This window comes from Nicotiana sylvestris, chromosome 9 (assembly GCF_000393655.2).
Source record: "Nicotiana sylvestris chromosome 9, ASM39365v2, whole genome shotgun sequence".
NCBI classification, from domain to species: domain Eukaryota; kingdom Viridiplantae; phylum Streptophyta; class Magnoliopsida; order Solanales; family Solanaceae; genus Nicotiana; species Nicotiana sylvestris.
Genome location: NC_091065.1, coordinates 179,895,906 through 179,908,998, shown reverse-complemented (window position 1 = coordinate 179,908,998; position 13,093 = coordinate 179,895,906). Strand labels below are relative to the sequence as shown.

General features: G+C 40.9%; 1 protein-coding gene across 1 annotated transcript; it reads right to left on the bottom strand.

Moving 5' to 3' along the window:
* Positions 1 to 535: 535 nt before the first annotated feature.
* On the bottom strand, positions 536 to 11,939 carry LOC104244686 (peroxisomal membrane protein PMP22-like). The gene is made up of 7 exons (XM_070155858.1): positions 11,732 to 11,939; positions 10,422 to 10,520; positions 2,767 to 2,868; positions 2,409 to 2,484; positions 1,199 to 1,269; positions 1,024 to 1,109; positions 536 to 910 (listed from the first exon to the last, which is right to left on the bottom strand). The coding sequence occupies exons 1-7, from the start codon at positions 11,801 to 11,803 to the stop codon at positions 859 to 861; spliced, it is 558 nt and encodes a 185-aa protein (XP_070011959.1). The 5' UTR covers positions 11,804 to 11,939; the 3' UTR covers positions 536 to 858.
* Positions 11,940 to 13,093: the final 1,154 nt, after the last annotated feature.

Sequence of the window (13,093 nt, the reverse complement as noted above, 5' to 3'; positions counted from 1 at the left end):
ATTCGTTCGGTTTTGTTCGTTTTAGTTCAAATCTTGCGCGTTTCGCCCCCAATTGCTCTCGAATCATTCCTACACAAAAAACACTTCAAATTAACATAAATCATAGTATTTAACATCCCAAATTCACGAAACAAAAGTAAAATATGAGGCGATATACATAGAAATATATATGTTTTAAGCTAAACATCAGTGAGTCTGTGACCTCCCGGTCATATGGCAGCAACTTTACCAGTTACATCAACATTCCCCTTCAAAAGACTAATAAATAAATAAATAAATAAATATAGGGAAAATGACATTATTTAGCCGTTTCAAAATAATAGCTGAATAAATACATATTTTTTGTATATATATGCATTTCTATAAGATATATACAAAAATATACAAATTTCATACACTTTTGTGGTTACCGGAGGTAAATAGTTTTGGTCGCGGGCGAAAAGTGATCTTTGCCCAGCTTTGGCATTCTTTGCATTCTTGGATTTGTTTTGTCATCCATGACTAATGCAAATAAGGAAATCAAATTGTAAAAGCATTTCCGAAGAAATAAACTATTCCTTGTATAAGCTTTGTAGTTATAAAAATTATGGCCATCATCAACTAGAATGGTGCTCTATGACAACCAACCTTGTAGTTAAAAGATGTCCTAATATTCAAGAAAATAAAAACACAGAAAAGAAAGATAAAATACAACAAACTAAAAACGGACAGCATTCATTAATGACAAGCCACTAGTAGCAGAGAGAAAGCGAGCGACTTCTTGTATAGGTTGGATGGAGCTTGAAGAAGCAAGCCCCTGTAATCGTTGAACTATATATGAATATGGTACCATGTCCAAATTGCAACTTCGAGATTTTTTCAAGCTTTCTTTAAGGCCATTGATCTTGCACGTAGATTTAAAAATATTCCCCTACAAGTTGAAAACAAGAAAGGATCAACGATTTTGTGAAATCAATCATTGAGGTGGAAATGAAGTTGACCATATCAGAAACAAGTAACAACGAGTAGGTAAATGTAGCATACCAGCCACATGCGACGATGCTGTGAAAGATGACACGGAACTGCAGCGGCACATACTGGTGATTAATCCAACCTACGACTGGCCAAAACTGTGTAGTTTGAACGATTGATACAGTTATAGTTCACTATACAGCATAATAACAAAATTTGAATCTGAAAGAGGGACAATTTGACAAACCGTCCAAGCCGTATATTGCACTTTTGGATATTCCCTCTTAATATTAGACTTCACCTGGATCCAGGGTCTACCTGTACATATTACAAGATTCAGGGTAGAGAAAATCATTGGTTTATTAGGAGTATTCATCATCTACTTCTAATAATTGGTACAATTAGAAGGGAAATAAAAGGAGTATCCTTCCTCCTTCCGCCCAAGTTCAGAGCGGCCAGAAATCACTTGACCTTTACATCCTTATCAATCACGAAACATCTCCTCCTCTCCCACCCTCATGGCATAAGTACTCAATAAGAAATACTCAAGCAAAATACTTCTTTTGAAACAAGAATATTTCAGGGTATTAGTTAAAATGGGAGATCCAGAAAATAGAGATGAGCAACTTCGGCACAAGAAAAATAGTTTCAGGCTGCTTTCACATGAGAAAACTTTGTAGTTTAATCAAAGCTTGTACACTGTAAAGAATCTTTTGGTGCAGCTTGTAAAAGGTGTAGCGCTTCAGAGTGCATTTGACATTCATAGCCCGTTTGGCCAAGCTACAAAAAATCAGCTTATTTTGAGAAGTGCTTTTTTTCAAAAGTACTTTCGCTGAGAAACAGTTTGTGTTTGGCTAATTAGTTTGAAAAGCACTTCTGAGCAGCAATTAGTGTTTGGCCAAGCTTTAAAAAACTGTTTCTAAGTGTATTTTTCTCAAAAGTGCTTCTCAAAAAAGTGCTTTTGAAGAGAAACTACTTTTGTCTGCTTCTCCAAAACTGCTTCTGCTTCTCCTCAAAAGCACTTTTTTCCTTCCGGAAGCTTGGCCAAACACCTCAAATTGAGGCCAAAAGTGCTTTTGAAGAGAAGCTACTTTTTTCTGCTTCTCCAAAGCTGCTTCTGCTTCTCCTCAAAAGCACTTTTTTCCCTTCCAGAAGCTTGGTCAAACACCTCAAATTGAGGCCAAAAGTACTTTTGGCCAAAAAAAAAACATTTTTGGCCAAAAATAAGCTTGGCCAAACAGGCTATCAAAAATTTAGTAGATTCAAATCCAAAAATGATTCATGCATTCTAAGTCAACAGTGAAGGTTCCAATAGTCATAACTTCAATTTATTGTGTATTTACTTGCAGAAGCATCATGTAATCCGTGAAATAATTAGTTTTTTGGGGGGGGTTATAAGGTTAAATAATTAAGAGTTGCAAAGATGAAATATAGTTGTAGCTCGGAATAAAACTCACTTTCAATAACTAACCCATAGTAAATCATGAAAAGCAAGTTATTCCAAGGCGAAGATGTCACTTGCTCCAACACCACCTGAAACAATTAAATTGCAAGTTTCATATTCTTGTGTACTAATCTGGTCATTACTCTTCTAGAGCTTTCCCCAACTGAAAAATACTGTTTGACCAAATTGGTAATATAGCAAAGGAGTTTCATTATGATTGATTAATGTTGAAATTAATCTATTACATCAAAAAGAAAAATAAAAGGACTGAGGGGTAATTGTGACACTAAAGGATGCGGATTCAATAGGAATCTGCAACTTCTTATCCCGATACATATTGTAAATTATACAGAGAAGCAGTGTTTAATTACCTTTTTTGCAACTGTTGTTGTGTCTTTCTTCCCCTTGAAAAGTTTATCCAGTAATAAGTGAAGAAAATGCCCAAATGGCCCAAGATAGGCAAAGCCAAAAAGCTGCACGTAATTATGTTAGCAGCCAATGAAAATCCCAGATAGCAACTTATATGTGGTAAGCAAAGGAATAGATATAAAGGATACACGATTCTGATAATAAGTGCCCCATCAGAAATTAATGTTGAGATGAAGCTCAAACGTCCTAGCATATGCTTACTGGCTATTTGTTTGTTCTGTTTCCATTTTCTCCGAACAAGAAAGACACAACTTCACAGCAGCTAAAAGATATCGAAGCATTTTCAAGCATCACTTTCATATCATTGTCAGTTTTCTCAAATTTTACTTATACTACTGATTTCTTAATACAGCGTGCAGTAATAAGTTAATATGTTCCAGAAGCTAGTTAAAAGATTCTAACTTCTTTTTTAATGTTTCGACAAATTCTGATGTCGATTTTAGGCAGAAAGAGCCTCTCTTGCAGGCAAGGGTAACCCTGTACTGCAGACGTCTCTAGACTCCAAGGAGAAGCCTTATGCACCGGGCTCAGAATAGGAAAAGGATGATTCGATCAAAAGAAAAGGAAAGTAAAATGACTCCCACTAAAGAAAACAACTGCTACATCCTTTGCAGCTCACAATCAAAATATTTCAAAAAACAATCATAGGTCCGGGGAAGGGCTACAAAGAATCTAAAAATTTAACATCAATTACTCAGACATATCGGAGAATCAGAATTCTCAAGAACCAGCAAAAAGGTTCATCAGACCATCTACATTAAGCGTGAGAAAGGAAGTCAGCAAACTTTTACAATCCCATTTTGCCGATATATATCACTCCCTCTGTCCTACTTTATGTGACACTTTCCTTTTCTGTTTGTGCCAAAAAGAATGACACTTTTTTTTTAAACAATTTAACTTTAAACCTCTCATTTTACCCTAGACAAATATCTATGGATGGTTTATGTGACGATCCGGCCCGTCGTCTCATGAGTTACCGCCCCGTTTCCCCCATTTTTATGCCTCTTCATGTTTCGTTATCGGTATTCGGTGTTAGAGTTAAATCGGATTGGCTTTGATAGGAAATGAGACACTTAATCTCTTTAAGGAAGGCTTGTTTTGGAAAAAGTCAACCGGATGTTGACTATTGAGTTAGAGGGCTCGGATGTGATTTCTGGTGATTCGGTTAGCTTCGGGGGATGATATGTGGCTTAGGAGTGTGATCGGAATTTATTTTGAAGGTCTGGAATAGAATTAGGCTTGAATTGGCGAAGTTAGTATTTTGGCGAATTCCGGTTGATAGGTGAGTTTTTGATCCGAGAGTCGGAATGGAATTTCGAGAGTTGCTGTAGCTTCGTTAGGTGATTTGGGATAATGTTGTTGAATGGTCGGGCTTGCCTAGCAGTGTGTTGGGCGCCATCATGACCGGGGTTGGGGTCGTGACAAGTTGGTATCAGAGCCTAGGTTAATTGGTCTCGCGAGTCATGAGCCGGTTTAGTAGAGTCTCGCGGATCGGTACGGAGACATCTGTATTTATCCTCGAGAGGCTGCAGAACCTTTAGGAAAACTTCATATTCTTGAAATTCTTGTCGTGCGACTTTGTTGATCCGAACACTAAAAATTTCTATCATTCTATTCTCTCGCAGATGGCGAGGACTCGTGCTACTAGACGAGGCAGACGACCACCAGTGCCACCCATTGATGCCACCAGAGGCCGTGGACGCGGTCGTGGGCGTGGCAGAGGTAGAGTAGCGCGGGCAGCACCTTTTAATCCACCAGCTGCCCCAGTTCCAGATCAGGCTCCAGCAGCTGTACCAGTTCAAGCACCAGCTATGCCTATTGTGATTTCGGGTCTTCAGGAGACCTTGGCTCAGATTTTGACAGTTTGCACTGGCCTAGCTCAGGCGGTCTCAGCCACTACAGCCGCAGCTACTTCACAGGCCAGGGAAGGCACCCAGACTCCTGTTAATCACACAGCTGAGCAGGTTGTGCAGGGATTGCAGACACCGGAAGCTGTTCCAGCTCAGCCGGTTGCACCAGTTCAGAACCTTATGGTCCCAGCTATGCCAGACGATGAGCAGCGTCGTCTCGAGAGATTTGGTAGGATCCAGCCTCCAACATTCAGTGGTGCAGAGGGCGAGGATGCCCAGGGTTTTCTCGACAAGTGTCAGCGTATGCTTCGCACCGCAGGGATTTTGGGGTCGAGTGGTGTATCTTTTACTACATTTCAGTTCCAGGGAGCTGCATTTACCTGGTGGGAAGATTTTGAGAGGCGTAGACCTGTTGGTGCAGCGCCCCTTACTTGGCAGCAGTTCTCCACTCTATTTCTGGAGAAGTATGTACCTCAGTCCCGCAGAGAGGAGCTGCGTAGGCAGTTTGAGTGGTTGACTCAGGGAGATATGTCCGTGACCCGGTACGAGATGAGATTTTCATAGTTGGCTCGTCATGCTACTTGGATGATTCCGACGGATCGTGAGAGGATCCGGAGATTCGTGGATGGTCTTAACTACTCTCTCCGCATTTTGATGACTAGAGAGAGTATTGGGTGTTTCGTTCGAGGGTGTGGTTGACATTGCTCGTGATATTGAGACAGTTCGCCGCAGAAAAAGAGAGGAAAGGGAGGCCAAGAGGCCCAGAGGTTCAGGCAGTTTCAGTGGTGCTCCGTCTAGGGGCCAATTCCAGCGTGGTAGAGGTCGTTCCTTCAAACCTCCTCAGCCGGCCCGTCCAAAGTATAGTAGGACATCTTCAGACCGTGGTCATCAGGGATTTCAGCAGGGCCAATCTTTACTTAACGCTCTCCCAGCTCAGAGTTCATCCTATGCCCCTTCAGTTCAGGGTTCATCTGCGCCGAGTGCATCGGCTGGTCATTCAGGTGCGAGGGGTTCCCTCCAGTTCCCTTCTCCGGTACCTGGTAGTTGCTACGAGTGCGGAGAGTTTGGTCATATAAAGAGGCAGTGTCCTCGACTTCGTGGTGGTCAGTTTCAGCAGAGAGGCCAACCTTCGTCTTCTGCTCCAGTTTCTTCAGCACCCGCCTAGTCAGTTAGGGGTGGAGGTCAGGCATCCAGGGGTCGCCCCAGAGGGGGAGGTCGATCAGGCGGTGGCCAGGCTTGTTTCTATGCTATTCCAGGCAGGACAGATGATATTGCTTCAGATGCTGTCATTACAGGTATTGTTCCAGTCTGCCACAGAGATGCCTCTGTATTATTCGATCCCGGATCCACCTATTCTTATGTGTCCTCATATTTTGCTCATCATTTGGGTACGACCCGAGGGTGTCTTGCTTTACCTGTGCACGTATCCACCCCGGTGGGCGATACTATTATTGTAGACCATGTGTATCGGTCTTGTATTGTGACTATTGGGGGTCTGGAGACTCGAGTTGATTTATTGTTGTTGAGCATGGTAGATTTTGATGTTATTCTGGGCATGGATTAGCTATCTCCGTGTCATGCTATTCTAGACTGGCATGCTAAGATAGTTACTTTGGCTATTCCGGGTGTTCCGAGGATCGAGTGGCATGGTATGACTAATTATGTTCCTAGCAGAGTAATTTCCTTCTTGAAAGCCCAGCGTATGGTTGGGAAGGGTTGTCTATCATATCTAGCTTTTGTGCGAGATGTTGGAGTTGAGACTCCTAGTATTGATTCTGTCCCAGTTGTGAGGGATTTTCCTGATGTATTTCCTGTAGATCTGTCGGGCATGCCGCCGGACAGGGATATCGATTTTGGCATTGACTTGGTGCCGGGCACCCAGCCCATTTCTATTCCGCCATATCGTATGGCACCAGCAGAGTTGAAAGAATTGAAGGAGCAGCTTCAGCAACTCCTAGACAAGGGGTTCATTCGGCCTAGTGTGTCACCGTGGGGTACGCCAGTTCTATTTGTGAAGAAGAAAGATGGCAATGTGCATTGACTACAGGCAGTTAAATAAGGTAACAGTGAAGAACAAATATCATTTGCCTCGCATTGATGACTTATTTGATCAGCTTCAGGGAGCGAGGGTGTTTTCAAAAATTGATCTCCGTTCGGGCTATCACCAGTTAAAAATCAGGGACTCGGATATTCTTAAGACAGCTTTCAGGACTAGATATGGTCACCATGAGTTTCTAGTCATGTCTTTCGGGCTGACCAATGCCCCAGCAACGTTCATGCATTTGATGAACAGTGTATTTCGGCCTTATCTGGATTCTTTTGTTATTGTATTTATTGATGACATTCTGGTGTACTCGCGTAGCCAGGAGGAGCACGCCAAGCATTTGCGTGTAGTGTTGCAGAGATTGAGGGAGGAGAAGCTTTATGCAAAATTCTCCAAGTGTGAATTTTGGCTAAGTTTTGTGACATTCTTGGGACATATAGTGTCCAGCGAGGGTATTCAGGTTGATCCAAAGAAGATAGAAGCAGTGCAGAGTTGGTCTCGACCGTCCTCAGCCACAGAGATCCGTAGTTTTCTCGGATTAGCAGGCTATTATCGCCGGTTTGTTCAGGGGTTTTCATCCACTGCGTCGCCCTTGACCAAGTTGACTCAGAAAGGTGCTCCATTTGTATGGTCTGACGAGTGTGAGGAGAGCTTTCAGAAGCTCAAGACAGTTTTGACCACAGCTCCAATATTGGTTTTACCATCAGCTACAGGTTCATATACTGTATATTGTGATGCTTCGAGAGTTGGGATTGGCTGTGTATTGATGCAGGAGGGTAGAGTTATCGCTTATGCTTCTCGTCAATTAAAGCCCCATGAGAAGAACTACCTTGTTCATGACCTAGAGTTGGCTGCTATAGTTCATGCCTTAGAAGATTTGGAGGCACTATTTATATGGCGTATCTTGAGAGGTATTCACTGATAATCGCAGTTTTCAGCATTTGTTTAAGCAGAAAGACCTTAATTTGAGGCAACGGAGGTGGCTTGAGTTGCTAAAAGATTATGACATCACTATTTTGTATCATCCGGGAAAGGCCAATGTAGTGGCAGATGCCTTGAGCCGAAAGGCAGTCAGTATGGAAAGTTTGGCGTACATTCCAGTTGGGGAGAGGCCCTTTGCAGTTGATGTTCAAACCTTGGCTAATCGGTTTGTGAGACTGGACATTTCTGAGCCCAGTCGGGTGTTGGCTTGTGTGGTTTCTCGGTCTTCCTTATATGATCGCATCAGAGAACGCCAGTATGATGATCCGCATTTGCTTGTCCTTAAGGACAGAGTTCAGCATGATGATGTCAGGGATGTGACTATAGATGATGATGGCGTATTGAGGATGCAGGGTCGTATATGTGTGCCCAATGTAGATGGGCTTAGAGAGTTAATTCTGGAGGAGGCCCACAGCTCGCGGTATTCTATTCATCCAGGTGCCGCGAAGATGTATCAGGACTTGAGACAACACTATTGGTGGAGAAGAATGAAGAAAGATATTGTAGGTTATGTAGCTCGGTGTCTCAACTGTCAGCAGGTGAAATATGAGCATCAGAGACCGGGTGGTTTGCTTCAGCGGATGATTATCCCAGAATGGAAGTGGGAGAGAGTTACCATGGATTTTGTGAGTGGTCTTCCTCGGACTTTGAAGAAATTTGATTCTATTTGGGTGATTGTGGATCGGCTGACCAAGTCCGCGCACTTCATTCCGGTGTGTACTACTTATTCTTCGGAGCGGTTGGCGGGGATATTTATCCGAGAGATTGTGCGATTGCACGGTGTTCCAGTTTCCATTATCTCAGATAGAGGTACTCAGTTTACTTCTTAGTTTTGGAGGACTTTTCAGCGAGAGTTGGGTACCCAGGTGGAGTTCAGCACAACATTTCATCCTCAGACGGACGGACAGTCCGAGCGTACTATTCAGATATTTGAGGATATGTTGCGTGCCTGTATGATTGATTTCGGAGGTTCTTGGGATGAGTTTCTGCCGCTTGCAGAGTTTGCCTACAACAACAGCTATCAGTCCAGCATTCAGATGGCACCGTATGAGGCTTTGTATGGGAGGCGGTGTAGATCTCCAGTTGGTTGGTTCGAGCCCGGCAAGGCTAGGCTATTGGGGACAGATTTGGTTCATGATGCCTTAGAGAAGGTGAAGGTGATTCAGGAGAGGCTTCGTACAGCGCAGTCGCGTCAGAAGAGTTATGCGGACCGGAAAGTTCGAGATGTGTCCTACATGGTTGGTGAGAAGGTCTTGCTGAAGGTTTCGCCCACGAAGGGTGTTATGAGATTTGGAAAGAAAGGAAAGTTGAGTCCACGATTCATTGGACCTTTTGAGGTACTTAGGAGGATTGGGGAGGTGGCCTATATGCTTGCTTTGCCACCCAGCTTGTCGAGTGTGCATCCGGTATTTCATGTTTCTATGCTCCGGAAGTATGTTGGGGACCCGTCCCATGTTTTGGATTTTAGCACGGTTCAGTTGGATGGTGATTTGACCTTTGATGTGGAGCCAGTGGCTATTTTGGGTCGTTAGGTTCAGAAATTGAGTTCAAAGGATATCTCTTCTGTAAAAGTGCAGTGGAGAGGTCGGCCCGTGGAGGAAGCTACCTGGGAGACCGAGCGGGAGATGTGGAGCAGATATCCTCACCTGTTTGACGCTTCAGGTATGTTTCTTGACTCGCTCGAGGACGAGCGTTTGTTTAAGTTGGGAAGGATGTGACGACTCGGCCCGTCGTCTCATGAGTTACCGCCCCGTTTCCCCCATTTTTATGCTTCTTCATGTTTCGTTATCGGTATTCGGTGTTAGAGTTAAATCGGATTGGCTTTGATAGGAAATGAGACACTTAGTCTCTTTAAGGAAGGCTTGTTTTGGAAAAAGTCAACCGGACGTTGACTATTGAGTTAGAGGGCTCGGATGTGATTTTCGGTGATTCGGTTAGCTTCGGGGATGATATGTGGCTTAGGAGTGTGATCGGAATTTATTTTGGAGGTACGGAGTAGAATTAGGCTTGAATTGGCGAAGTTAGTATTTTGGCGAATTCCGGTTGATAGGTGAGATTTTGATCCGAGAGTCGGAATGGAATTCCGAGAGTTGTTGTAGCTTCATTAGGTGATTTGGGATACTGTTGTTGAATGGTCGGGCTTGCCTAGCAGTGTGTTGGGCGCCATCATGACCGGGGTTGGGGTCGTGACAGTTTAAGACCATAAGATTCAAAAAACTTTCTTTCTTAAACTTCGTGCTCGGTCAAACAATGCACATAAATTGGGATGGATGGAGTAGAAGTTTTCTATTAAGAAAATTAATTCTAGAACAGTTCACAGAAAAAGGGCAGAGTCAGAAAAGTATTCTACTGGTAGCCTTTTACCTTGCTTCGAGCAAGAGGATGCAGAATTAATGTTTAACTGTTGCAGGACCGTTTAACTCCAGAAACAAACCTTACCAATGAGAGGCGTAATCCAACAATCTTGTGACGGAAATTTCCTTGAGATTCACAAACTTATATATTGCACTCGCAATACACCCATTCGAGAGGACTACGGAGTATTTTGGCGTTTACCATTAGGTGCAGAGATTAATACTTCGAATTCCAGCGATAAAGTTAATAAAGTTGAACATATTTGAACAAATCAAGCGATGCTTCAGATTTCCACAGTACACACAACAAGGAAAGGAGAAAAAAGAAGCAAACGGATATGTTTAAAAGGAAGCTATGAAAACGGTACCACTTTCAGAAGAAGGCGTCTGACTTGAAGTCTCTTAATGCCAGTGATCTTTTGAGCCACTATATCACTGATCGCTGACAAAACTGCCGCTGTTATTGCCTGCAATTATAAATTGCAAACTTCAGAAATCTATAACAATACAACGCAGTACCAGTTGAGCTAAAAACATTAAACACGACCCACACTCATCAACTTGATCAACTACGTCTCAATTCCAGACTAGTTAAAGTCAACTACAAGAATCTTTTATATTCGATCTATTCAATTCATGTCCACTAATAGCCCAAACTCACAGGTAGAGACGGTATGAACCTCTGACTACACTAGGATGCAACTACAACGCACTCAGATCCATCATAGTTAAACTATTTGTTTTTATAATGGTGGTGTTCGGCCAACTTACACGCACCTTAACTAATCAACTCCATAATTGCTACCTCACACCGGTGCAAATAGCAAGTAACTCTATCTATCAAGATTTAGACAAATAGAAATAAATCACCTAACTTTTTGCCTCTGTAATTTACCATGATCCACTCCTACTTCATTGACGACTAGTCCACACCATTGGGTGTCACATGCCATCACATTAAGGATTTAAGTTATATGCACTAATAGTATTTTTTTACATTATCAATATAATTTTAACATGTTATAACAAGTTACTTACCATTTATGTATTAAATATAAACAATCAATGATCAAACATATTTACCTACTATTAACTTTTAATTGACCTGATTGTGTAAATATCTTTTACACTACCATTGCACAGAACTTAAACTTTACATTAAAATTATTTTTAAGTTAGTCTCTATTTTAAAACCATATTCACTGATATAAAAATTTAAAAAAAAAAAAAACTAAAAATATAAAGAAACTAGGAGAGAGGGGGAAAAGCTGAGAAACCCTCGGGGGTCGGTGGCAATTGACTTGAGCCTTGTGGTTTGCTCCCTTTCAAGGCCTCAAGTTCGAAACCCACGGGGTGCAAACAATTTGTGAGGGTCATCGGACTGGATAAAACCTGAATTAACAGTGGTGCACTTACAGAAAACTCCTTGCCGAGGACTTGTGCAACCCGGGATTAGTCGGGGCTCTTAGAGACTCGGACAAGCGGTGCAAAAAAAAGAGGGGAAAAGCTGAGATCTTTGTTCTTAAATGGAAACTTTTCGAGATATAAAAAATTACCCACATCATGAATTGAACTAGAAATCCGAAATAGCCAAACCCCACTTAACAAATTAGAGAAAATGAAGCAAAGAAAGAGAGATTAGTCAAAAAAAATGTAGAAAGTGAGAAAAAGGTGAGACCTTTGTTCTTAAAGGATGTTGCTGAAGTTGTACCAAGTATTTTTGCAACCCCTTTTTCGCGATTGATCCCATTCTTTTTGCTCTTCTTCAGTTCATCAACTGTAACAAGAATGAAAGATTTGATCTTTATTTTACTATTTTCAGTCTTCCGCAGTTTGGTTTCAGCTAAATATCTAGAGGGGTTATGGTATGCGGGACCCATTTGGACCATGTAATTAGATTTGGATTTAAATAATATTCATTCTCTCCAAATTTATGTGACATTCTTCTTTGTCACATCATAAAATAGCAGTCCCGTGCATATAGCCGGAAATGATTTAAGCAATCTTTGATGTAAATATTAGTGGTTAATTTTACTGTTCAAACTTGTAATTAATATGTCACATAAAGATAATTTTATCTTTATTTCAAGGCTCTTCTTCCTTTGTCACGTCATTCTATATTTATTATTTCAAGTATAATATTTATAGCCACGGAAATTTCTATAACTTATTTTAGACGATAAATATAATAATTTCAATATTTTTTAAAATTATGTATCTAGTCAAACCCTCGTATCAATTGAGACGCAAGGAGTATATTTTGTAGTAAATATTTTTCTATACTATCAATGAAGTTTTATATGTGATAACAGGTTAACTAATATTTTAATCAAATTACTAATTAATGGTTATCGAGAAATTTATCCGTAATTATTTAATGAGTAATTTGATTATTTAAATATATTTTGCACCCGTCAAAGTATATAACTTAAAATCAATAAATTTTGAGTAGTGTAAAGCGGCCATTTGGAGCATGTGATTAAATTTTGATTAGCGGAGAAACCCATAATTTGTAAAAGAGAATGTCCGATTTTTAAGTTAAATGATTGGGTAAATTCATCTTTGGGGAGGTTAAGAATATGCTTTTCCCTTGTTGTCCCTTATGGTTTGTAATGGAATGATGCAACTGTATAATTGCTCCAGACTCTGTGATTGAAGTTGAATGATTCAATTTGGGATTAGGTTTAGTACATTTCTAGTTTATTATATTTAGCTATGATCTTGGTTTGGTATCACATAGAGCATAAAATATGAAAATCTTATTTAAATTTTGAATGTAAGCATGGATTGGATTTCATAGCAATATATGTAGGTTTCGTTTGGATAGCTCATGAGAAGGTCACTTTTATAACTAATAAATCAATATAGTTTCAACAAAAACTAATTATCTTTTAGGAATGCACCTATTGACTATGTTGCACGGTTCTTTAAAAAAAATCATCGGGTGTGTTGGATCCTTTAAAAATATTATGCGTCAAATCCTTCAAAAAATTATGCATTTTTGGAGAATCTGACATAAGTACGCCAACATTTTGGAGGG